This window comes from Lissotriton helveticus, chromosome 11 (assembly GCF_964261635.1).
Source record: "Lissotriton helveticus chromosome 11, aLisHel1.1, whole genome shotgun sequence".
NCBI lineage: Eukaryota > Metazoa > Chordata > Amphibia > Caudata > Salamandridae > Lissotriton > Lissotriton helveticus.
Window position 1 is genome coordinate 243,375,558 of NC_136072.1, and position 27,142 is coordinate 243,402,699.

The following is a 27,142-nucleotide window of genomic DNA, read 5'->3' on the forward strand; positions in this document are numbered from 1 at the left end:
TTTACATCATGTGTTTTATGTACTTTATCATTATAAAATTGTTATAACTTTTCAACGAAACAAGGTTAAACACTATGTTGATATTAATTTTAATGGACTTAAATGTCTAAATAAAGTACTTTACTACTACTTCAGCCAAGGGCTTGAGTGACTCCCACACCAGAATATGATGGGGAATGAATCTCCCAAAGAGTTGTAGGGTAAAATAGACAATGGCTTTCTCCACAGGTAAATAAAAGTGTTTTCCTGCTGAGAAAAGAATTGCTGTGTGCTTGTACTTAGGGGCCTGTTACGATTTTGGGCGGAAGCCTCCTCCTGACAGTCAGAAACTCCTCGACCGTGTAGGTCGGTTTACATTCCGCCTGCCCAATTACGATGTTCACAGTCGGAAGGTAAACCGCACAGTCATTCGAAATCAGTTCTGACCGGCTGATGAAGTGTTCTTGTTGGTCGCAACCACCATGTACACCCATATGAACAGCATTTCCGTCCTCCGGATTATGATGTCGATTTTCATCAGCCTTTCTGTGTCAACCTGTCTGACACAGAAAGGCTGTCAGAAAGTGATTTAGAGAGCTCCCAGTAGGGCTCCCTTCATCCAGGGGCCTCCATTTGTGGGCTGAGGGGTACCTAAGGGCCCCCCCTGTAAAACCTTCACTGTGTGGCAGGCACCGTGAGGTGCCAGCGATAGGGTTTTACACACACACACACACACCATTTCCCCATAGGAGCATATGTTACGGCTGGTTGTCGGGCAAAACAAGAGCTCCCATAGGAAACAAGGGGAATTAGACCCAACAGTGCTCAGTCGCATCATAATTGGCGGGCGGTACCGCCGACCTCAAGTCGTTTGGTCCCAATTCCGAGTCGGTGTCGGTCAGAGGCTTTCCACCAGACATTGTAGTCGCACATGTACAATTATTCCATAGGGTATTATACACAGGAGTGGCCTGTGCAGGTACAAGTGGTAGGGGGGGGGACTTAACAGATGATGACAAGGGGAAATTAAAATAATAATTTCCCTCGTCATCATCTGTCGAGTCCCCCCATCTCCCTGCCCCACCCCTCTGACCTGCACGGCCCCTCCTGATTATACAGTCTTAAAAAAGTCATAACAGGTCCAAGTCTATACCAGCAAGCCTGCATCTGAAGTTGGTTTTCAGTAGCACTCATTTGTGAATCGCAGAACAGTACTTTAACAACTTGTTTTCATGAATTGAGCCTTTAAGAACCAAGAATGCAAAGTGTTGAAGTCTTGTCATGGCTGGGTGAGGGAAAATGTGCAGAAAGAAAGAGTACAGCAACAAAAAAAACTTGTGAATTGCATAGGTTTTTGCAAATACAAAAGAATTATGTAGGGATAATGTGTACAGTGTAAAAAAGCCTTGAATGCTCTACTCCGCGTGAATCAGGGAAGCACTGAGCTAATGGTTGAATTCGTACAAGATATTTTATGACTTATTCTTAAAATAATTACAGAACAATCTGTTATAACTTCTTTAATTCCACAGCCATAGGCAAACTTGTATCACGTTTCAGCACACAAATAATAACACACATTGACAAAGTCAATAGGTCTAGCATTGGCCACCAGCCTTTGGGCTTTTTTCTGTCTTTGTTTATCATGATTTTTGCAAAACAACAGTTAAAAGCAATAATGTTTTTGTGGTCTCAAAAAGCATTGGTACAGTAGCCCATGGCACGTAAGGGAGTTTCTTTAAGCATGAAAGGGCTGAAGTGAGCCTACCTACTGCCCCATGCTGCAGGTTGTAGTGGGCAGATGAATAATATGAATAAAAATATATTAAAAGCTGTTAAAAAAGCCTTTACTTTTGCAGAGGTCTTTGTCTTCCAAGAATTCAAAATTCCCACCAGGCCAAAACATTTGTTTTTAAAATTAGAAATGACTTTAAAAACTGATTTATGTTGCTCTAACTATTAAAGATGAAAAAAGCAAAACATATCTAATTTTGAATTGAATACAAGTTTCATAAAAAAAATACACTTACTGCACCATCCTGCATTGAAATTCCTGTTAGGGTCAGTTCCGATGCAGTTGCTGTTAGCATTTCTGGATCGAGTCTTCCTCCACATGCGGTTCTACAGTCAAATGTTAGATGTAGGAACATTAAGTGAGGATGTTCTTCTAAAACAGGTCAAGTGTTTTCTGAAGGGCATCCATACTTACATTAGTCCATGTGTAGGAGTAACCATCAGCATTCACAACAGGCAAGACATAGAAGTCTAGATTGTTAAGGAGGTTGGTCATCTGAGTATCAGATCCATACGTGCGAACAGCCTATATATCAAGAAAACATATTTGGTATTTTTTATTTTATATAATAGGTTTTTAGTTCAGGTGAAGAAAGAGTTTTACTGCTAAAAACACAATAATATTGTTCCATGTAATGAGAATTAAGGCAACAAATTGGGTTCACCTGCATCTGACTTACCTCTGAGTTCACTAATGCATTATCTAGGGGTGGGTAGTGGCAGGAATATTTCTAACTTTATGTTTAAGAAGTTGAGATAATTACAGCTTAATGCAGTGATATAATCTGATGTGCTATGGTGAAATGCTTCAGTCAGCCGTGGCCCGTGCAAGTACGAGCGGTGGATCAGTGGGTCTGGGTGGAGGGGGATTTCAACAGACAACTAGGGAAAATTAATTATTTATTTAATTTTCCCTCATGGTCGTCTGTTGAATCACCCCCAACCTGGTCCCACAGCTCTTACCTGCATGGGCTGCGGCTGGCCTCAGTGTGTTAAAGAAATGCGTGTTTCTAAATTTTGAAGAGACTCCTACATTTTTATACGATGTTTGTTGCATATTTTGCACAGCAAACATTTTTATTGCTCGGTTTGTGCAAGGGCTGTTAGCGCCAAGCCACGCCCATGGCTCTTCTCTGGCTCAGCTCTCCCTATTAATTTGTTGGCTCATTCGCCTCTATTGTGAATACCACAAGATTACAATATGCAGCAGGTCACTGCACGAATACTGCACTTCTGACCACCAACAGACACTTTGTTGGGAATGCCCACAACTCAATTCATCTCTTTACGTGGTATCTATCCATGTCTCATCTGTTTATGTGGCAGCTGCAGCCATGTTAGGGCCAGATGCAAAGTCAACTAAAAGAGAGAATTACTTGGCCCGAAAATGGCCACCGTTTAAACACGAGTTGTCATGTGTTACATCCAAATGACACCACTGCTATTGCACGTGTGGCACTTACCGTGAGGGCCACTGGAATTATGTGACAGAGGAGGACAAAATTATGTGTCAGGATTGACTAAATTATACAGTAAGAAAAGGTATCAGACTGGGCTCATCATCCTGTGATTCTGGGCAAGTCGCTCCAGGCCCAAGATCACTGCCCGTGAGTACAACAACACCCTGAAGGCTGGGCTGTACGCAAGAACCGCAGAAATGGCAGGAAGATCATGCTGTTTTAATATGTGTGTGTATATATATATATATATATATATATATATATATATATATATATATATATATATATATATATATATATATATATATATATATATATATATATATATCCACAGTTTGGCTCAAGGTTTTCAGTCCAATGGCGCTCTGTGTCACCGGTGCTCGACTTCCAAACAGAGCCCCGCTTGAATTTATTCCACAACTCTCTTTAGAAAAGAGAATAAGTCGGCATTCACAAGGCTATTTTCCCAATCTTCTTTTATTTCGTTATAACCACTCCAGCATAGCAAAATTCACCAACGCGTTTCGCAACTGAAAGTCGCTTGATCACGGTTGATCAAGCGACTTTCAGTTGCGAAACGCGTTGGTGAATTTTGCTATGCTGGAGTGATTATAACGAAATAAAAGAAGATTGGGAAAATAGCCTTGTGAGTGCCGACTTATTCTCTTTTCTAAAGAGAGTTGTGGAATATATATATATATATATATATATATATATATATATATATATATATATATATATATATATATATATATATATATATATAAAAATATACAGATTAGGCTCCAAACTCGTAGTCCAATGGCGCTCTTGTCACCGGTGCTGACTTCAAAGCAGAGCCCCGCTTTCGTCTATTCTCCAAAGAGCTATCAATGATAGCATAAGTCAGCACTCAAACAAAGGATATATTTCCCAAATTTTCCTTTTCCTCGCATAGTACCAACGCGTTTCGCAACGTACTGTTGCGTGATCAAGCAACAGTACGTTGCGAAACGCGTTGGTACTATGCGAGGAATGCTGCCTTTTTGAACAATAAAAGGAAAATTTGGGAAATATATCCTTTGTTTGAGTGCTGACTTATGCTATCATTGATAGCTCTTTGGAGAATATATAAAAATATATATATATATAAAAATATATATATATATATATATATATATTCACTGAAAAAACCATAGGTTATAGATCATATATAGTTAGGAATTAGCATTTACAAAACCTTGACAATTCACTGAAAAAACCATAGGTTATAGACCATATATAGTTAGGAATTAGCATTTAAAAAACCTTATTTTACTCACACAAAACCATTGAAATTCCATATATAGTTAGTTGCACTAACTATATATCGCGCACCCGCAATCCACTGCTGATCATGTCACATATTACATCATTCATGACATGGTCAGTGACATCACTGATGACATCACTGATGACATCTCAAATGACATCACTGATGACATCACTGAGGACAACATCCAGTGACTGTATTTTTCTGTAAAGTTAAAATATGTCTTGAGTGGATGTATAAGTGTCTGGATGAAGGATTTAGTAGGTGTATGACTGACTGTATGAGTGAGTGATTAAATGTGTCTCACTGAATGCATGGGTTAGTGACTAAACTGTCTTAATTTGTGCATCATTATGTCTGTTGTTCTGTAAACTGCTGCATGTGTTGATCATTAGCTATACGAGAGGCTATATGTGTTATTAATTGGTTGCCCAAGTATTTCTATGGGAGATTGAGTTTGTGTGGGGGTGGCTGGAAGGTGTGTGACTCTATGCATAGATGTGTGAGCAGTTTATTCACTAGGTGTATGAGTTCAAGAGTGCATGTGGAAACAGCTACATGGGCAGTTGACTGTGTGCATGAGTGTATTGATGAGTGAATGGATATCTCAATGCTACATGTCATAGTAAGTACATATGTAAAACACAGTACATGTGAGAGTTGGCATATATAAATAACTGTGCATGAGAGCCACTGAATGAGTGAGTGGTTGTATCGATCATTGTGAACTTGTATCAGGGATTGTATAAGAGAGTAAATATGTGTTAGTATATGTTTCAATAAGTAAGGTGTGTTTAACTGTATAGTTGAAGAAATGGAGGTGAGATTGTTTCTTTGCATGACTGACTGGGTGTGTGAGTAACTCCATGGATGAGTGGCAGTGTGTGAGTGTCTGTATACACTGAGTGTATCTAAGGTTATATTAGAGTCTGAAGAGGTTTATCGTAATAGCACAAGAATGATGTCAAATGAGATGTCATCAGTGATGTCATCAGTGATGTCATTTGAGATGTCATCAGTGATGTCATCAGTGATGTCACTGACCATGTCATGAATGATGTAATATGTGACATGATCAGCAGTGGATTGCGGGTGCGCGATATATAGTTAGTGCAACTAACTATATATGGAATTTCAATGGTTTTGTGTGAGTAAAATAAGGTTTTTTAAATGCTAATTCCTAACTATATATGGTGTATAACCTATGGTTTTTTCAGTGAATTTTCAAGGTTTTGTAAATGCTAATTCCTAACTATATATGGTCTATAACCTATGGTTTTTTCAGTGAATTTTCAAGGTTTTGTAAATGCTAATTCCTAACTATATATGGTCCATAACCTATGGTTTTTTCTGTGAATTTCATTGGTTTTTTAACAGCTAATATCTGTAGCTGTAAAATGTATTCTTCTTTAAATCCCAAAATATATTTTATATGTTTATGAATAATTTTTTTTTTAAATATTTTTTTTTCTTCGTTCCCGCTTCGCAAATCGGGAAGCTTCCCGTTAGCTGACCTTGATGCCGCGAAATAGACCGCGAGCCGGTAAACGTTTCTTTACCGCAAGTGCCGCGTTACAAAACAACATCGTGACGCCTCCCGTCCGCATGACGTTTCACGTTGTCGCGTGATACGTCATATGACGTACTACGTTAGCGAACTGGTACGCGAAGCGAGTCGCAAAGCGCAGGTTTCTGGAAGCAAACCGGGAGGCCCTGCAAAGCGCTTAACGTAAACACAGCAAGTCATGTGACTTGGTAATAACACTTTTCATTGGTTCATTTCACTTTTGGTTTCCTAATGATGTAAGACTAGGTCATATAATCTAAAATGAACACTTTTGATTGGTTGAGAACTCTTGTTTTTCCCAAATGATGAAAATCCCTCCTTCTTTCCTCACTCTGACTTTCATCATTGTGAGAGAAAGACCCTTTGTGATCACTGAGCAATGGCTTCTTTAGTAGCTTCAGCTGGTGCTTCCCCACCACCTCCACCACATCCAAGGAAGAGTGGACCACCTGCTCAAGTTATAATTCAACAAGAAGAAGAAGAGGAGGAACAGGAGGACGAGCACGAAGAGAGGCAGTTTTTGCCTGAGCAGCCCAGGACGTCTCACCGGAAAGAAAACTTCATTTGGCAATTTTTTAAAATTCCCAAAGGTCAGAAAAAAGTAAATGCAAGATACGTAACTTGCCTTATATGTCAAGATAGACTGTCCAGAGGGACCGACAAAAAATACATTTTCGGAAACTACACAATGCATCGCCATATGACTAGGTGGCATCCTAACAACTACAGTGCTGCACAGTTTCGGAACGACCTAGATTATGGCCAGAAGATCTGTTGTACCGGAAGTAACGGGACCAGAGGGCAGGGAGATGGTGCCAAATATACAAATGAGATTTGGTGATGTAAAACACATCTGCGCATTTTGCGATGGATTCATTTCCTACGGAGAAAAAAGCATCACTCTGATCAACAGAGCTATTGACTATCATATGCAAGTTTGTCCGAAACGCCCAAAATAATAAATACTTCTTTTTTTTGTTTTGTTGCTCCTGTTGAGCCCTTTACAATGAATCGTTTTCATTGCCCCCTCCAAGAAAACCCCCAAAAAATATAAAACTGTTCCGAAAAATTCAAAAACAGTAAAAAAATGTTCAGAAAAATAAAAAAAAAGTTCTTTTCAGAACTACCTCCCCGTTATTAAAAAATTGGTACAATATTTGGAACTGTGCCAACCTCTATTTCTCTTAGTTCGCTTCCCAGTTCGCTCGCCGGTACGCGAACCGGAAGCGAACCAAAAACAGTAAGTATAAGGGAAGGAAACAGACACTTATGTTAAAAGAAAGACAGCTATAACGGAGTAAACTAGAGATACCATTACCCGTAATCCACTGCTGATGATGTCACATATTACATCATTCATGACATGCTCAGTGACATCATCAGCAGAGGATTGCGGGTTTTTTGGCAACATGCCTTATCCACGGTTTAATAACGCTGCCTTTTGCTTTATATAAGTTTTCAAATTGTATGAAATATATACCAATAGGTCGTTATGAACCTTTAGGTAGTGCTTTTCTTCATGAGGTCTGGTCGCTTCCATACACATACAGATGTTTCAAAGATGATCAAGAAGTTTATCTGAATGGAGAGGAATGCACTGAGACGCCAGATCATTCACTAATGTGTAGGCACATACAGTTACACGGTTCATGCAACAAACACCGACCAAATATGGCTTGCGTGTTGCAAGGCACGCCAGTTCCTGCTATCATCCCCACGTTCAAGTTGTTGGAAAATGGTAGTTATTTGATGCTCAATAATGAAGATTGTTCTGAGTTAATTAAAAGTATTCCTTTAATCGTAACAGTAAGTGAACGGGTTATTTGCTGCAGAAATGTTCTATTTCCTCCCACACATGAACATAGGGAGTTTTCAATCTGGCCACAAATACCAACCTTGGGACACGTTTCAACGGCATGGCAAGAATAAGAGCTCTTTTGTCTCAGAGAGAGGTGGCCTTGAGTTCGGCCCGTGAAACTTTCGTACTTTACATAGCGAACACCCGTACAGAGGTGCACACCCTTTTCAATTAAGATTTGCCTTTCAATTTCAGCAACATGTTTCCGACTATCTTTAACGCATCCTCCACAAAGTCCCTGACGCACTTCTTTAAAGTTGTTACCAGTGGTCTCGTGACTTCATTTGAGAAAATCTTTGGAGTCATCCCTGCTTCCTTTCATTGTATTTTCTGCACTCTGGTTCGTGGATTGGCATTTTTACTTGCATTACCAGCGGACGCTCTTGTGCTTTTTTACATTTTTAAATATGGATGTCCCTCCTATGCAACCTCCGACCCTGCAGCTGCTGACACTGTTCCGCAATCGCATGCTAGAATATTATGGCACAATGCCGTTGGTGATATTAAGCACGGCATATGGATTATCTTTTCGATTCTCCTACTTCACCTGTGTCCAGCCTGTATTTCACTGCCTGACCTGTGATTTCGATTGGGCCATTGATTTGTGTCTCTGCGGACCGGTTTCTCCTGACGTCGACTTTAATCAGCTGATGACTCCTATCATTACTCACGAGTTGGTTTGTCCTGGCGAAAGGATTATGGCTGTGGCATTGATGCATGGACTACTTGGTCCCTGGAATTTACTGGCGGCAGCACAGTCTTTCTTGGAACAGAGATTTCTTGAAAACCCACCGAGCTGTCCTCTGATGGTGATAGAGGATCCGGTGCTGGGAGAGCACGTATGTTCTTTTCCGCTTTTAAATTGGATGGCTGAACTGTTTTCGGATGAAGACGGTGACTTCCTATTGGAGGCTGTTGCAGCTTATTTTGCATACACAGTTATGTCATAGACCTTTTTCATGTTTGATATGCTGAGTACTAGCATTTCATTGACAATTCATTGACTTATTTGTCAAGTTTTTATTATTTACCTTGCCTATTGGCTTAAGACTCGATAAAGTACTTGGCTGTTTTATTTTTCTTTAGCATTAAATTTTCCTAGTTTTTAATGCTTTACCTTGCGGACCGTCCACATATAAACTTGCAATCTGCTCTCATGAGATGGCACTTCTATTATCTTATTCAGTTCGTTTCCGGATCATGAGGAGGTGTCATCTAGGTCCTGGATATCTTTACACCGTGTTAAGTTAGCATGGGCTCATTACCGGTTTAAACGCCATTTTTCCTTTTTTGCAACTTCTGCACACGACACTTAGTTGTTGCTTTAGCTTTCCACCTAGTAGTTCATCGTGGTTTACATGAGAATAATATGTTATTGGTCTACTATCTGCTTTACTTGTTAAACTATATCTGTACAGCGAGTGCTAAAGTTTCAAGAACAACACGATACAGAATTGTTATGAGGTCTGATCTCCACGACTTCATACTCATAACATAAGTGCAACTTCTGCCAATTCTGGGCATGAGGCGGGTTTTATATTGCTTTGCCGAACACACATACACAACAGTTGATGCGGTTCACATGAAGAGAGAGCTGGTGTATGCTGATGTGATTCCTTCAAATCTAAGACACTAAAGTATGGGCACGCCCTAAACCAACACAAAGAGACCTTCTTAGCAAATAATATAATATGTGTATTAGGGAGGGTGAGATATAAGCAGCCGCGGGCCGTGGAGGGAGTTACGATGGGGCAGGGAGGCGGGGAGGGGGAGAAGCAGGGTGGAGCCCTCTCTACCTTGCCCCTCCCCCTCCCCGCCTCCCTGCCCCACCGTAACTCCCTCCACGGCCCGCGGCTGCTTATAAGTGTTGCTAACTCTTATTCATTTACAGCATGTTAACATACTGTCACCATTCGCTTTTTATGTACTAGTAACTATGCTGGTAATTTTGCTACTGATAATATGTGTACTTGTATTCTCCACCCTGCTTCTCCCCCTCCCCGCCTCCCTGCCTCACCGTAACTCCCTCCACGGCCCGCGGCTGCTTATAAGTGTTGCTAACTCTTAATCATTTACAGCATGTTAACATACTATCACCATTCACTTTTTATGTACTAGTAACTATGCTGGTAATTTTGCTACTGATAATATGTGTACTTTTATTATCTAAGGTACTACGCCTGAGAAGACGGCATTAGTAAATAAACATTTCAAATACACATCTGTTCTTCTTAACTCCATGTTCTGGTTTCTAAGAAATCTATAACGACCGACTGTTCATGAGTTCCACGTATCCTGAGGTACTATAAGTTCATATTCTGGATTGTCTAAACATTGAGAGTTTGTTATATCCAATGTGACACTGTACCTAGCTTGCTAAGGAGTTTTTGATTACTAACGTGAGTTTTGGGACACCCTAATTCGCCGAGGTTCCAATCCTCTGTCCACAGTTCTGTGTGAGAACAGAAACCCTGCGACAGGGGCACCCCCGACCCTTGCTGGAGCTTCATCACACTTGCGATACAACTCCAGCAATGCATTCGCCGAGGTTCCAATCCTCTGTCCACAGTTCTGTGTGAGAACAGAAACCCTGCGACAGGGGCACCCCCGACCCTTGCTGGAGCTTCATCACACTTGCGATACAACTCCAGCAATGCGCCACCTTTACGGCACAGATACATCACGCATCTGTGCTGTTTTTGCCCCATGATGCGCCGCATTGTAAATGCAGCACACCATAGGTGACGGAACAGCGGCACAGAATGACTAACACATCCCTGGTGATGCGCCAGTCATCATAAATGTATCCCTATGCTTCTTATCTTGTTAGAGATGAACCGCCATATGTATCATCAAAGTTTTTTGCATTTCCTAAATAGCGAACTTTAAGGAATAAATAGCGATTCTTTACCATTCCTAGTTTGCGATGAGCTATTTGCTAATTAGCCGAATGTAGCCCAATGAAGCCCAATGTAGCCCAATGTAGCCCAAAGATGGCCGCCAGACACACAAAAAAACAAATGTAGCCCAAATATCAGCCAGATGTAGCCCAACTATAGCCCAGTGACAGAATGACCAATCAGCTTCGCAAACCTCCGTTACGCGAAGCGGAGCGCTGTTACAGATATATATCTTTTTTTGAACGTTAATTTCTCAAAATCCACTGGAGCACATATATTGAGACCTAGCAAAGGCACATCGGGCTACCAGTCCCTAATATTTTGCCAAGTTTCGTGCAAATCCATTCAGCCGTTCGATTATTATTATTATTATTTTTTTTTGCCCCGCGGGGCCCTTTTAAAACCTCCACATCAAACCTAGGGGGTCAGCGAGGATCTACTATGCCCCCTTATAGTTATTTCCCCCTTTGTTTTGACCTCCTCTTGTCTCTCGATCCTACCGAGAGACAAGATGGCGGCCGCTACGGACTGTTTGGAATGTTGACAGACGCCGGAGAACCAATCAGCTTCGCTTCACAAAGCTCCGTTGCGCGAAAAGTCCGCGAACCAGAGCGCTGCCCGGTCCGCTGTTACAGATATATATCTTTTTTTAAACGTTAATTTCTCAAAATCCACTGGAGCACATATATTGAGACCTACAAAAGGCACATCGGGCTACCAGTCCCTACAATTTTGCCAAGTTTCGTGCAAATCCATTCAGCCGTTCGGGCTAAAAGTGAGGCCAACCGCCCTATGGAAATTAACATGGGAAAAACGCGTTTTGGGACCCCCCTGTTTTCTCGGCCCCCCCTTGACGAACCCCCCCAAAATTTTCAGGGGCTGCTCAGAAACAAAATGTGCCATTTTCCTGAAAATTTCAGCCAATTCCGTCCACAAACGCCAAAGTTATTAGACATAGAATTTTCAAAAAACCCATAGAGAAAAAATCCTAACTATATATACCTACTGGCGACCGCCAGTAGGTAATTATATATATATATATATACATGCCCAACCTGAATAGCTTCTACCTTTCTTACTGTGTAATCTTGAGTGAATGTGCAACTTGTATACATGCAACTCCAACCTCTAGACTTACGTACTTACTACTATTCTTATGTGCGTTTAGCGTTTGTATCTATTATGTAATTCATGTACTCTGAAGTCCTTGTGTAATGTAACTGGTTCTATTGTAAAGCGCTCTGACACCTTCGGGTATAGTTTGCGCTATATAAAAACACATAAATAAATAAATCTTCTAAGTCCATTTTATGAATGTGGACAAGCTTCAGGGGTAGTGATATTTCTGTAGATCGAAGATACCCATCCACGTATCTTGATGTATCCCTGTGGATTTTATAGGCAAAGGTTCAGTGCTATTGCCACAGGTAGATGTGACTTGTGGTGGTTGTCTCCTTGCTTATTCCAGAATGGCAAAACTAAGCCAGGTAAACTCCTAGCTCATTGCTGTCTTTCTAGCAAATGGCAGGCACACAGCAACAGTAAGTCACAGCAAGTTGTATGTGAATCTTTCTACCAAGGAATGACTCGTATGGAAAACATGTGGCTTGGTCATTTGTGAGGTACTAAATTCAGAGCCTTAGATGTTCATAAAGACAAGTTCATGTAAATTGCACTTGCATTAAAGAACTATTGCAAAATATAATTGGAACATGGCATAGTCAATTTATACAGTGTAAGCATTTTCATGGCATTCTCATATTTTAATGTTTAAGGTTTTCATGCTGACAGTACCAAGGAGATTATAATATATTTACCTCTTTCACAAACCACTGACAGAAAGCAGGGGAAATCCACTCCCTGGCATGGAAGCCACAGTCAATAAAAATTGCTTTTTTATTTGGAGCACTTTTTCCAACCTGTTGGGCAATAAAAGAAAAAAATTAGAGGAGTTGTTCCAGGTATGGTCGTGACAATTTATCGTGTAAGGCATATGTGTGGGAGGTATTTATGACAGGCCTAACACAGGACTGTTAATTCTTCCTCAAAAAGTTTAATAGGTGAAACATCCACATGCAAGTCTCATATTTCTGCTGTACAGTTATGAGTCACATTTCCAAGAATAGCTACTTGCTGTAATTATTTTTTTTGTAAACAAATTTTATTCAGTTACATCAACTTGCTGTAATATTAAGTTATAACCAGCAGCATTTACTCTTACCGGTGTTCTTAACTGAAAAACGAATGTTATTGCTATTTCTGCTGATATAGAAATATGATTATTTGCTGTCATTTGTTCTTGGCAGCTATTCTGCAACAGATAGTTAAAATGCTGAAGGCAAACTTTTTCATGATATCCTTTGCTTTGTCACTGATTGAGTCACACTCATTGATAGTCAATTGATAGTCAAACAAGTATCTCTGTGAGATAATAATGAATGTGCTCCTTTATCTTTGTATTAAACAATGGAATGCAATGTTAGTGCGAAAGGAAGTTAGCAAACTGTTTGGTTTTGAAAAGCATCATGTAGAAAAAAATGACAAATGCAACTTTCCATTTCGACTAACTTATAGGGTACCATGGGACATTGGGCCAGAAGCACGACCATTCCATTTTGTGAGTCGCAAATTGTGACGTTTTGCGACTCGTAATTTTTGACTTGCAAAATGGAGTGCCCAACAGTGTCTCAGACACTGAATGTGATTTCTAATGGGGTTGCTAAAGACCTTTTTAGTAATGCACAAGCAGAAGGGGAGCCTTCTCCTTTGCGAGTGGCCAGCATCCGAACTCGGATTTTGGTTGCTAAACATTGCTACATCTCTTAAAGAATCACTATTTGGAAAAAACACCAACAATACTCCCCTTCCAAATAGTGATTTCTTATCTCAATTGGGCAGACCCAGCTATGATTTCAGCGCTAAATTCAGTCTTAGTAGGAGTAATATACTCCATTCAGATCTTCACAAAGGATCTTATACATTTACTTTCAACAATCCCAAGTGCCTCAATGTTACATTGTCCCAGAGTTCTGAACCATACAAAGTAGCACTAGCTGCTTGGGCCCTTTTAATTTTAAGAGCAGGGGACACAGGATAGAATATTGTATTTCTGGCGAGCCTATGAATAGCAGTGGTCCTGTGATTCAGCAGGACAGTGCTCTTCGTGATTTGTAGATAACAAAAACGGGTGTCAGATAACCTGACTTCAAAATACTCAAATTCCACAACTCTCTCAAAAGTGACGTCCGCCATTTGCAATATTTTGTGGAGATTAATTGTACAACTGTATTTTTTTGAGCACTTATCTCTAGACCAGTGGTACTGCAAACCGAGGAAAAACTCTTTAGAAGAAACTTTGAACCCTTTTGAGTTTTAGAGATCAGTAGGGTATTGTCTGTGAAGAGTAAGGCCAGGGTATTGTGATCAGCCAATGCAGGTGAATTGTTTTCTCAACTAAGAAGATAGCCAACATAACTGTTTATAAAAAGGAGAAAAAGAGTTGGTGCCAATATTCAAAACTGGCAGACTCCTCAAATAACTACTATTTCTCACTAAGTACCCTATTCGAGTCCCGTCATACCTGTAAAATGTAGCCACATTGTATTAATTCTGCACCTAGGGCCAGATGTAGGTAATTTTAATTTACCACCTCTTAAATACCGATTCATACCGAATCGGTATTTAAGAAGTGGTAAAATAGAGGGGGGGAGATGTAGGTATTCTGATTCGGTAAATACCGAATCGTTAAGATTCTGTATTTACCGATTCTGTAAATACCGAATCGGTAATGTCCATTGATTCCTATGGGCATTGAAGCCCATAGGAATCAATGGGCATTACCGAATCGGTATTTACAGATTCGGTAAATACCAATTTCAGCAAGGGTGCAGGGGGTGTCACTTTGACACCCTCTAGCACCCTAAATACAGGCATGTCTGTGTGTCAATTGGAACAGGTGTGCATGCACAGATGTGCATGCACACCTGTATTCGGTATTTTAGCACCCAATTGGATTGGGTGGTAAAATACCGAATTCTGAAGGCCTGTAGCACTGTCAACAGTGCTACCTACATCTGGGTTTTACCGAATCGGTAAAATTACCGATTCGGTATTTTACAGATTCGGTAAATTTACCGTTTTGGTAAATTTACCGAATCTGTAAAATATTTGCCCCTACATCTGGATAACCAATTACCGGTCGGTAACGGCCGAAATCGGCCGTTACCGACCGGTAATTGGCGACCTACATCTGGCCCCTAGTGTATTATGCATGTAACAACATGAAATCATATGATTGTAAAGTTGTCTAAGGGCCACAATCCTTAGGTAAGCACAAGTTTGACCTTAGTTTACCTATTGATTTAGATAATGCGCCATATCTTGTGTTGGCTGCTAAACACAACATTCAATGAGAGCGAAATGCACCTTAAAAAGGTCTGTTGTATAATGTGCATTTATGCTTTTTTAAATTAATTTTTTCTATTGTAGAATGGTGACCATTGGAAGTGGTTTGGGCTTATCATTCTGATGGTGATCCCATTTTAAAGCAGTTAATAGGAGTTGAAATGTTGACACTCTTTTTTCTAGACAGATTATAACATTTTATTCTTTGATAAACGTGTTCTTACATAAGTGGCTAAAGAATATTGTAACATTGGAGCATTTTATGTTATAATCAAAGATTTACTTTTTCTGGACAGATTATAACATTTATTCTCTGATAAATGTATTCCTGCATAAGTGCGAGAAGTGTTTAAAGAATAATGTAAGATGTTTTATTTTGTAGTCACTGTTTTCTTCACAACGTGCACTGATCACTAAGCATCTTCTTATAATGAGTGGCTTGTTATTGCTTGTCAACATTCCACATTAACTTGAATTGTTGTTAATAAAAAATGGCAATCAATGAATTAGCTTTCCCATCCTACTAAACCTCGCTGCCCACTCCTTTTTCTCCTTCTCTAATTTACATTAACTCTACTGATGCTCTGTCACTGTTAATCGAATTACTAATATAATTAACGAATACATTCAGAAATACTGTTCGATTTCTTACAATGTCAATCTAGGCCAGTTGTAAGATGTTTTTACTTGGAATAATGGGAAGTGATAATAAACAGTAATTAAGTCCTTGGTAGCAATTCAAAACTCAAATTTTAATGTGTCCAAAAAGTGAAACAAAATTGAGGGAACACAATTGGCAAATTGGCTTTTTCTGAAGGAATGCTACAAAATGGTGGCCCACTGATGAGAAAGTAGCCACACCTACGAAAGAACTAGAATGATAACCTAGCTAACAGCACATGGAAGCTCGGGGTGACATACTGCTGGGCAAAACTACCCTATCAATATTCAGGCTTCTCTTCTGCAGACTGAGCTTAGAGATGGAATTAGTCATCATCGTGCTGATACCCACTATATTAGTATAGGTGGAACTCAGAACATATTAAATATTCCTTATAAGGTAGACTTAAACACTTACAATATTGTTCTTTTTGTATACATGATTATAAATGAGGAATGTTTCAAAGTTTCAATTGTAATTTAGTATACCTTGCTCTTCATAGTTTGATGAAATAGTTTTAATATTGCAATAACATATCTGAAATTTGGTTTTAATAAAACAGTAATTTACAGTGCCAGGATACTTTCGCAGGTGACAGTTCACTTTAGAAATACAAATAACACAACTGGCTGCTTGATTAATATTGTTTCTCTCTGCTGGACTGAAGGTTTTATAATTATAATCACATTTAGAATTAAAACTACTATGAAATGTCATAGGTGTTCTTGAAATTCAATATTATGAAACCAAAAATATAAAGCATAAAAATGCAACGCAATTTGAAGCTAGACAATGCTAAATGCCGCAACCACATGTAGCTACAATTATATATACTCCTTCACTTGCTAGATAAAATTTAAAAGATAGGAATTTAGATAGAAAAATCATTGTGTGCTCCATTCTGACAATGTATAACAACATTAGTATGAAGATAAACTTTGCCTCCTCCGTTCTATATTAAACTGAGCCCATTCAGGGCTCAATAGTTTGTTAGTTTAAGTCCCATTTCTTCAGAAACTGTCGTGCAAAAATATAGATTTTACATAAATAAGCAGAAAAATAATTGCACACACAATACTGTATATATACATCATAGACATTGTGGTAAAACTTAAGACTATTGGGAAGAGTAGCAAATTGGCGCTTCTCTTATTTTTGTGTGTCTATTTTTCAAAAGACTATTTTGATGTACATATTTCTCAAATGTTGAAATTAGGACATTATATGTTTTGTACGGGATATAACGAATAAGATAACACCGTGGACGCATTCTTTTTAACTACACTGCATTGCATATTAAGATGGCCAACATGAAATGACAACATAGAGCATCTATTTTGCCATCTTCCATGTATACTATTTTCTTTTCAATTGCACTTGCACTTTTTTACTTTAAAATGGTGGTACCTTATTGAAGCTATTGACATTGACAAAGCCAGAGCGGCAAAACGTGTCTGTCAACGCTGAGGGGGGTATAGGAATGAAATAAACATATTTTTTCACAGACCCACTTGTGAGTCTGCTCCTGCTTGTTGTGGATTTATTGCTGACTGTGCTTTGGTTCTACAACGCGGCTAACCACCGCGTCCAAGAAGCACCGAAGGCGTGTGGTGCGACGGCGGTGGAAAACTTTGCTTATATATATATATATATATATATATATATATATATATATATATATATATATATATATATATATATATATATATATTACCTACTGGCAGTCGCCAGTAGGTAGTTATAGTTAGGACCTAGTTTCCATAGGAAATCCGCAACATTCTATTGAGAATAACTTTGGCACCGGTGGACGAATCTTTGCGAATTTATCAAAGAAGATGGCCTGCTCCGCTCCGCTCCTTCCCTGAAAGTTTGGGGGGGATACGTCAAGTGGGGGCTGAGATAAAAGGAGGGTCCCAAAACGTGTTTTCCCCATGTTATTTTCCATAGAACGTTTAGACACGGCTACAGCTCGAATGGCTGAATGGATTTATAAGAAATTTGGTAGAAAGGTAGAGTCCGGCTCGCAGATTACGCTTTTCTTTGAATGGTGTAATTCTGTTCAGTAGTTGCTGAGAAAATTAACTTTGAAAAAATATATATTGGGCTACATTGGGCTATATATATGTTAGAGCCCAAATGTAGCCCAATGTAGCCCAACGTAGCCCAAAGATGGCCACCAGAGACAAAAAAAACAAATGTAGCCCAAATATCAGCCAGATGTAGCCCAACTATAGCCCAATGACAGAATGTCCCAGAGTGTTCTAAAGAACAACTAGAGCGCTAACAGTCTTACTTATGACAAAAGTATGGCACACCTGAAGTCATCTTGATTGGAATAAAGTGTTAACACTTAAAACATTTAATTGGTAAAGGAACAAAATGAGGGGGTTCATTTTGCCATAGAAATTATGATTAGTGCTGAAGAAAGAAAAATTAGGGCACATTTTGAGTGACTTCTCAAATCCTTTTATATTTCATTAAAATAAATTCTGATATGCTGTCTCCCAAGATGGCCACCAGAGACAAAAGAGCCCAAATGTAGCCCAAATATCAGCCAGATGTAGCCCAACTATAGCCCAATGACAGTAGTTAGGACCTAGTTTTCATAGGAAATCCGCAACATTCTATTGAGAATAACTTTGGCGCCGGTGGACGAATCTTTGCGAATTTCTCAAAGAAGATGGCCTGCTCCGCTCCGCTCCTTCCCTGAAAGTTTGGGGGGATTCGTCAAGTGGGGGCTGAGATAAAAGGGGGGTCCCAAAACGTGTTTCCCCCATGTTATTTTCCATAGGACGTTTAGACACGGCTACAGCTCGAACGGCTGAATGGATTTATAAGAAATTTGGTAGAAAGGTCCGGCTCGCAGATAACGCTTTTCTTTGAATGGTGTAAATCTGTTCAGTAGTTGCTGAGAAAATTAACTTTGAAAAAATATATATTGGGCGACATTGGGCTATATATATGTTAGAGCCCAAATGTAGCCCAATGTAGCCCAAAGATGGCCACCAGAGACAAAAAAAACAAATGTAGCCCAAATATCAGCCAGATGTAGCCCAACTATAGCCCAATGACAGAATGTCCCAGAGTGTTCTAAAGAACAACTAGAACGCTAACAGTCTTACTTATGACAAAAGTATGGCACACCTGAAGTCATCTTGATTGGAATAAAGTGGTAACACTTAATACATTTAATTTGAAAAGGAACAAAATGAAGGGTTTCATTTTGCCATAGAAATTTTATATATATATATATATTCACTGAAAAAACCACAGGTTTTAAACACGTTATAGTTAGGAAGTAGCATTTAAAAAACCTATGAAATTCACTGAAAAAACCATAGGTTTTACACACGTTATAGTTAGGAAATAGCATTTACAAAACCTATGAAATTCACTGAAAAAACCATAGGTTTGACACCAGTTATAGTTAGCTGGAAATTTTACTCGCATAAAACCAATGAAATTCCCACGTTATAGTTAGTTGGACTCACTATAACTTGCGCGTGCAATGCACTGCTGATGACGTCACATATTACATCACTCATGACATGGTCAGTGACATCAGTCATGACATCACTCATGACACCATCCTTGTGACAGAGTGACAGACCTCTTTTCACTGTAATGTAACCCTTGAAACACATATTCAAAAATAGAAACAAAAATTTTCAAAAAAATGGAGATACCCATACCAGTTACAACAACCAATTCAATAATTCCACCATCTATATACACATCCACTCATTGATCAACAGGTCTATATAGTCACTCGTACATATACTCACTCATGATATGTAGTGATACACCTATACATCCTGTTACACACCGACAGTCATCCAAAAGATACTCTCACACATATTCACACATGCAAATAAACTATTGAACATACATTTATTTGCATATACAGCTATACACACACAACCACCTTACTTCTATGGAAACTTACACATACTTACTCTCTTAAACAATCACTTATAGAAACACATACTTATCTAAACAGGAACTCTTACAATCTCTTTCTCTCACATATACTCACTTATATACATCAATATTCACATATATTAGATTAAAACATATGTAGTTACTGATAAAGACACTAGTAAGACAGTCATTCACTCACGAAGACACACATATACACACTCTTCCACCCACACAGTCCTGCACATATGCTGTCTTCAAAACACATACAAAGAGAGAGTCAGTCATTCTTGCATCTATGTGTTAAGTAATACCCCCACCAAACCATACAAACACTCATACTCATACTAACAAAAACATCTAATAACCCATATACATACACATGTAGCTACTCACCAACCCATGCATACACGAAGTGAAACACTAATACATATATTTAAATATTTAAACATTACTCTCTAATATATGTATTCACTAAGATACACTTAATAAACCAGTTAACCAATCAATTTTTTTTTTAAAACATCCAAGTAATCACTTATTTAAACATTTATTCTTCCATCAACTTTTACATATACATATATAACACATATTTATTTTTTAAAAAGACACACATTCACTGGATAGTGTCATCAGTGATGTCATGACTGATGTCACTGACCATGTCATGAGTGATGTGATATGTGACGTCATCAGCAGTGCATTGCACGCGCAAGTTATAGTGAGTCCAACTAACTATAACGTGGGAATTTCATTGGTTTTATGCGAGTAAAATTTCCAGCTAACTATAACTGGTGTCAAACCTATGGTTTTTTCAGTGAATTTCATAGGTTTTGTAAATGCTATTTCCTAACTATAACGTGTGTAAAACCTATGGTTTTTTCAGTGAATATATATATATATAACCACACACACATATATATATATATACACACATATAGACACAAATATATATATACCCCATATTTTCTTACTTTCACTCAATCCACCACTCAGGAAGTGCCATGAATTACATGTCTCCTGGTACAGCTTCATGACGGAAACGGCTACCTTGATTTTGTTCTTTCCTCATTAGAAAATGTAAATACTTAGAACTTTATTAGGACTCAGAGCTAGATGCCTGGGTGTTCTCAGGGATCCTAGTGGCTTGTTTTCATTATAATATTCCCATTTCACAGGCAATATCCTTCTCGGGGTGTTAGGTCTTTATTTAGCCCATTATCACTTTCAATAAAACATGCACATACACCCATGATCTGATATGTATGTTACTTACATTTGAATGTAAAATACAAACTGTGAAATAGGGAGTTCTTGAAAGAGCTATTGGATCAAAGAGTTCCAGAGAGAGACCATTAAATAGAAGGTGCATTTACCTTGGTTGGCCAGCACAGTTTTTTTTAAAGAAAAAATAACAAATATTCTGAAAAATACCTTGAGAATGTAGATCGGGCGATTCTCATATGTTGTTCCAATTTGTGAACGACTCACGAGAGATGGATTCTGAGAAGCAATACTCGCAGTCCAGGAAACAATCTGTGCAAAGATATTCAGATAGGTTATGGGATATCAAGGGGGTTGTGCAACCATACAAATCATCAATACAATAAAAAATATATGAATTACTTATTTTACCGTATTATAGTCATTATATTTTTCATAACTGTGAACAGCACGATTCTTGCTATCACGCTCATTATCCAAGGCAGCTTGCAGGTCATCAATCAGTATTCTACAATAAAATTGGACATATGAGACATTAGACCTTCTGAAGATTGAGAAAAAATAATGTAGTGGGTTAACTATGTGAGCGAAATACGATCTTATAATTTTGTGATGGGAACAAACAGAACGAGCAATTCAATAATACACCAAGAAAACAGCAAGAAATCAAAAAACTCACACAAAAGCAAGAGATACACATTGAATAAAAATCATGAAAGATAGTATAGTTATAATCTGCTTTCATATGCTAAAACATTGTGGTGTAATAAGTAAGACATTACTTTCAACAATGATAATTATTCCAATTACAGGGCTCCTTGCTCAATCCCACTCACGTATTCCCTTCGTTACACCGAACACATTTAGCTCTTTAACATGTCTCACAGCGCTATATAGTACTATACATACTATGTTTTCAACAAAAACCTAAAACATGCCTTTCGGGCTGCATTTGTTGGAGGTCTATGTGTGTTTGTAGATCTGTGTGATCAAGTGCATATTTGCATGCATGTTTCAATATGTGCATGGATTTGTGCATGTGTGTAGGCACGCCACAAAACTCATTCTTATTCCCATTGCCACTATTTGTTTTCTAAGAACGTAGCAATATGGTAGTCATAAAATTCTATCAATGTGAATTAAACCTTTTCTATTCCATTCAATATTATGAAATTTTAAGAGTGTATTGTCAGGCTTTCTTGCGCCGAATGGCACCAGAAGCATTTTTTTATATTCTGAATAATTTGACTAGTCCTGATTGTGCTAAGAATCAGACACCCCATACTCAGGATCTTTGTCATAGCCTGGCAAGGTTTTTCAATGATAAAATTAAAATCATAATTGATTGCCTTGGAGGGGCTATGATACAGGAGGGTGTTGAGGGCATAGAATATAAGGGGCATGTCGAGGGAAATCCAGATGATGTTAATGAGGTAGGAGGTGAAGAGACAGAGATGTTGCCCACCTTAACTGATTTTGAGATACCATCGGAGAAGGAGTTTGGAAAAATGGCTCTGGGTATTTCTTCGGGGTCGCTTTTGCGTCCCTTACCACATAAGGTGTGGAAGAAGCTGGGAGTAGAACTATTCCCTACTCTCCGCCTTATTTGTAACCAATCTCTTCTTAGTGGGACAGTACCTACAGTGTGGTAACCCCGCTAATAAAAAAGACAACTTTGGATCCAGACTGCCCTAAAAATTACAGGCCGATCTCCCTTTTACCTTATCCCGCTAAGATTGTAGGACGTCTGGTCTATAGGTCTCTCTCTAAGTACCTGGAAATCAATTGAATCCTAGAGGATGTGCACTTTGGGTTGCGTCCAGCCCATGGTATGGAGACGGCAATAGTGACGGGGATGGACGAGCTTCCTATGCATGCAGATAGAGGTCAAGCTGTGGTTTTAATCCTGCTTGACCTGTCTGCCGCCTTCAACACGGTCAACCATGCCACTCTTTTGGAGAGACTTAAAGAGGTGGGAATAGCAGGCATGGCTTTGAGCTGGTTCCAATCCTTTCTCTCTAAGAGGAAACAGGCAGTGGCGCTTTCCCCTATCAGTCGGATTTTACTGACATCTTGCATGGCATTCCGCAGGGCTCTGCGCTCAGCCCTATCCTTTTTAGTATTTATTTGAAATATTTAATTACTGTTATAAGGTCACACAATATTAACATTGTAAATTATGCGGACGATACCCAACTGATTCTCTCCTTAGAGGAAGAACAGTCCACAACGCTCGAAGTGTTTCATGAGTGTCTTCGAGATACTGCCCAATGACTGAAGGAGAATTTGCTTCATTTTAATTGAGAGAAAACCGATATTCTCTATTGTCCAGTAGGGAAGAACCCCACGGGGCTTCCTCCGAACTTCTGGTCATTAGCATCAGCCAGTCCAGTGGTGCCTGTCGAGAAGGCCCGTAACCTGGGTGTTATGTTCAACAGTAAGTTGACTCTTGAATCGCAGATTAAAAATACCATGGGGAGTTGCTTTTCCATTAATAGAGACCTGCGCAAAATTCTTCCACTTCTGCCAATGCATGCACGAGCATTGATAGTGCAATACACCATTGTAAGTAGAATGGACTACTGCAATGCCTTATTGCTTGAATCCCCGAGATATTTACTGGATAGGCTCCAGAGGATTCAAGCAATAACAGCTAAACATGCCCTGGGAAAATCACGAAGTTCTTCTATCGCCTTGGCTTTGGCTGAGCTGCATTGGCTCCCGAAATTTCAGAGAGTCCAGTTCAAATCTCTTTGTATAGTTTTTAAAGCCCTGCATGGACTTGGGCCGACACTGCTGAGGAGGAAACTTGCTTGGTATGTTCCGGAGAGAAGCCTTTGCTCTCCTACAGCGAGATTGGTAAAGGTGCCTAGGTTTAAAAAAATAAAACTAGGAGGTAGGGCTGTTGGCACCGCAGCTGCACAACTGTGGAACAGGCTCCCTTTGGAACTGAGACAAATGGAGGATCTCCTCCTTTTCAGAAAGAGATCCCTGTCTGGGGAGGGACCGTCCGCCACAAGGGCGGAGGAGCCGTGCCCCCAATTAGGATGCACCCGCCACATTTTTAACATTGCGGCAGACGGTGCTGAAAGCACCGGTCGCCGCAATTTCAAAAATGCATGTTGTGCGTTTCACAGCACAACATGACAGGCACCGCGGGGTGCCTGCCATATTGTACTGTGAGAAGCAGGGGGGTACCATAGGTACCCCCCATCTGCACCCCCCTGCACCCTGGGGGCCCGCAACGGGCCCCCAAAGCAAAGACCGTATGCCTTTCCACGGCGGCAATGCCGCCGTGGAAAGACATGGGACCACGGCATCATAATATGGCTGGCGGTATATGTATGCACTTTTTCCTCCGGTCGCGAAGGCGACCAGCGGAAAAGCGGCAGGCGGTCTTGCCGTCCACCGCGGACCCCCCAGCCAACCTAATGTGGCGGGGGGTCTTTACTGTGGGGATGGCGGACGGTTGCCTCCGCCGGGCCGGCGGTGGCTACCGCCGGCCTGGTGGAGGCAATCCGTCCGCCATCCTAATCAGCCCCTTGATTCTTTCCTAGTTCGTAATTGGTCACTCTTGCGTCTCCCAGAACACTAGTCTGATTGTACACTATTGGTTCAGCGCCAGGATGCCTGTTAGGTGATAGAGCGCTCTATAAGTGTTATAAATAAAATAAATAAATTAAACCCACCCAAAATAAATGAAATGTATAATCACTCCCACTACAGTCACAGAACTGCTATCAGATAAAGAAGATAGCAGTTCCCTCAGAGAAAGAAGTAGCAAAGTTAGGTAAAGATGTTTGAAAGGAAATTCAGACAACCGTGCTCGGTGGCAACAGGTAATTGCCTAATTAAGAGGGTGTTATGAATGTAGAATAATCATTTAGTGGAATCTATCTAAAGCTTTAGGAACATTGGTTTTTCACAGAGAAAAAACGATGAATTGCATTTTGGCATGTTGTCTACAAAACATCTTATTTTTCTCTTCGCCAAAGACTTTATAATGTCTTAAATTCAGTTAACTCCTTTAATTGCATTTTAATTTCATATTGAAATGAGTGTCCATTTGTAAGATGTGTGTCAAAACAATGTAATCCCATGTTATCAGGATGTCTTAGGTGGGGTTGGGAATAATTTGTATAATTTGCAGTAGCGAAATTAAGTGGAATTACAGCAAAATAACTTGAGGTTATATGGAATTACACGAAGAGCGTAACCAGGGATTTAATGCTTTTTTCAGCGCAAAATGCATCATTGTGTCGAAAAATGCACACAAAAATGCCTTTTACAGTAAGAAAATAGCAGAAATTCAACAGAACACAAACAGTAGCAGCCACTTGTGTTTACTAAATTCATTGTTCCTGGGCATCTGCAAGAGGATCTTTGACCCCAAATCACTCTTCTTTATGTGAGCCGGTGTAATTGCCCAGGCCTAGCATTTAACCCTTAAAATACGGGGTTATACTCTAGCAATCTTGGACATTTCACTATTTTACCATTCATGCCTTTATTTATTACCTTTCTTTACCAGTATTAATGGCATAAACCACTCAGAGCTTTGTTGTTCTTTAGCAAGGTAGTTACTTGACAACAGCAAACCACACTGGAGTATATTCACAAGAACGTGTGATAACTACCACAAGTGTAGCGTATCACAACTTTGAAAACCGCAGCCTATCGTGGGAAAATAACCCTATGTCAACGTGGAATTCACAACAAGGCGGTAGCATGCGATAGTCTGCCGTAACCGCGGACTATGTCCGCGATACAACCACTTCGATGGAGACAAAAACACAAACCACAACACTAAAAAACCTGCAATGGGCCAAAGTGCGATGAGGAAATCAGCAATAAGCAGCGCCAGGCCTGCAACACACACACAAACTGACCAACCCCCAAGCACTACGGAGGCAGTCGGAGCAGGCGCAGCGGACGAGCGCAACCCAACAAGCACCCCGGATGACCAGCCCAGGACCTCGGGGACAGGGAAGAGCAAGGACAAGAAGAAAAGGAAGACGAATTTCAGTCCGCAGGCGAACAGGATCATAGTCACGAGGTGATGGAACACCATCAACAACTATTCGTCACCTCCAACATGTCATTGGGCACCAAAAATGGAATATGGCGGGACATCGTGGACAAGGTGAATGCCGTCGGAGAGCACAAGAGGACAATGGACGAGGTCAAGAGGTGATGGAATGACATCAAGCGGAGGACTTGAAAGGACATCGGAGGTATCTACCCCGTAGGGGCACATGTGTTAGAAATAGTTTATGAGAAATTACTGGGAAGACATTATATGTATTCCTGATGAAGGTGGCTTTATTAGAAGGTCCGCCGAAACGGGTCGATGCAAAAAAGAAAGGAGGATTATGTTCTATATTAACTGAAGATAACTCTGACGCTCTGCTGAATTAGGTGTCTGTTTGTGACCTCCTTTTTACTAATAGGAATCTAATTGTTTCCTTATTTTAACTGTCTGTCCCTGTTTTAAATTATTTTATGATCTATTGTAATATGAATAAACTGTCTAGTATTTTCTTATAATTTTGTTTGTTTGTACATTCTGCCTCGCTAGCATAGTATCACGTCAATGTTGTTGTTTCCATTCATGTGTGTTTGAGAAACGTGTGGTCTAATAGTAAGGTGTCCCAAAGGGAAATTTTTGCTTGACGAAAGTCTATTGTGGTACTCCATCCCTTTGGGTGTGGGGTCCCTCTCTCTTTTATTAGAGAAACTCTCAGCCAACCAGAAGACAGCAACGCAGACTGGAGTTGGGGGCCCAGCGCCACAGCTCGAGCTTGATGACATCGAGGAGCTGGTGTCGACAGTCATCAGTGTGGAGACTGTGGCCGGAGTCGGGGGACCGGACACTGCTCGACAGGACACAACACAACCGCAACAGGGTGAGTGACCACCAGGTACTGGGGGGATGGATGGAGATGGGCACAATGGCACACATGCACCATCAAGCAGAGCACAGTCTACACCCACAATGACTCTGGGTCCTCGCCCAGATCTACAGACTGTCACAATGTACAATGCAATGCTGTCTCAATGTCAACATGTACCATGCGGCTACATAC

At 40.0% G+C, this 27,142-nt stretch overlaps 1 protein-coding gene across 1 annotated transcript in view; it reads right to left on the reverse strand.

Moving 5' to 3' along the window:
* The window catches only part of LOC144792867 (carboxypeptidase B-like), a 67,031-nt gene that overhangs the window by 21,604 nt on the left and 18,285 nt on the right, over positions 1-27,142 (reverse strand). The window contains exons 4-8 of the mRNA XM_078668061.1: positions 21,468-21,564; positions 21,267-21,368; positions 12,667-12,768; positions 2,189-2,299; positions 2,010-2,100 (exon numbers count right to left, since the gene is read on the reverse strand). Of these exons, the coding sequence (XP_078524187.1) occupies positions 2,010-2,100; positions 2,189-2,299; positions 12,667-12,768; positions 21,267-21,368; positions 21,468-21,564 (503 nt within the window). The remainder of the gene's footprint in view (positions 1-2,009; positions 2,101-2,188; positions 2,300-12,666; positions 12,769-21,266; positions 21,369-21,467; positions 21,565-27,142) is intronic.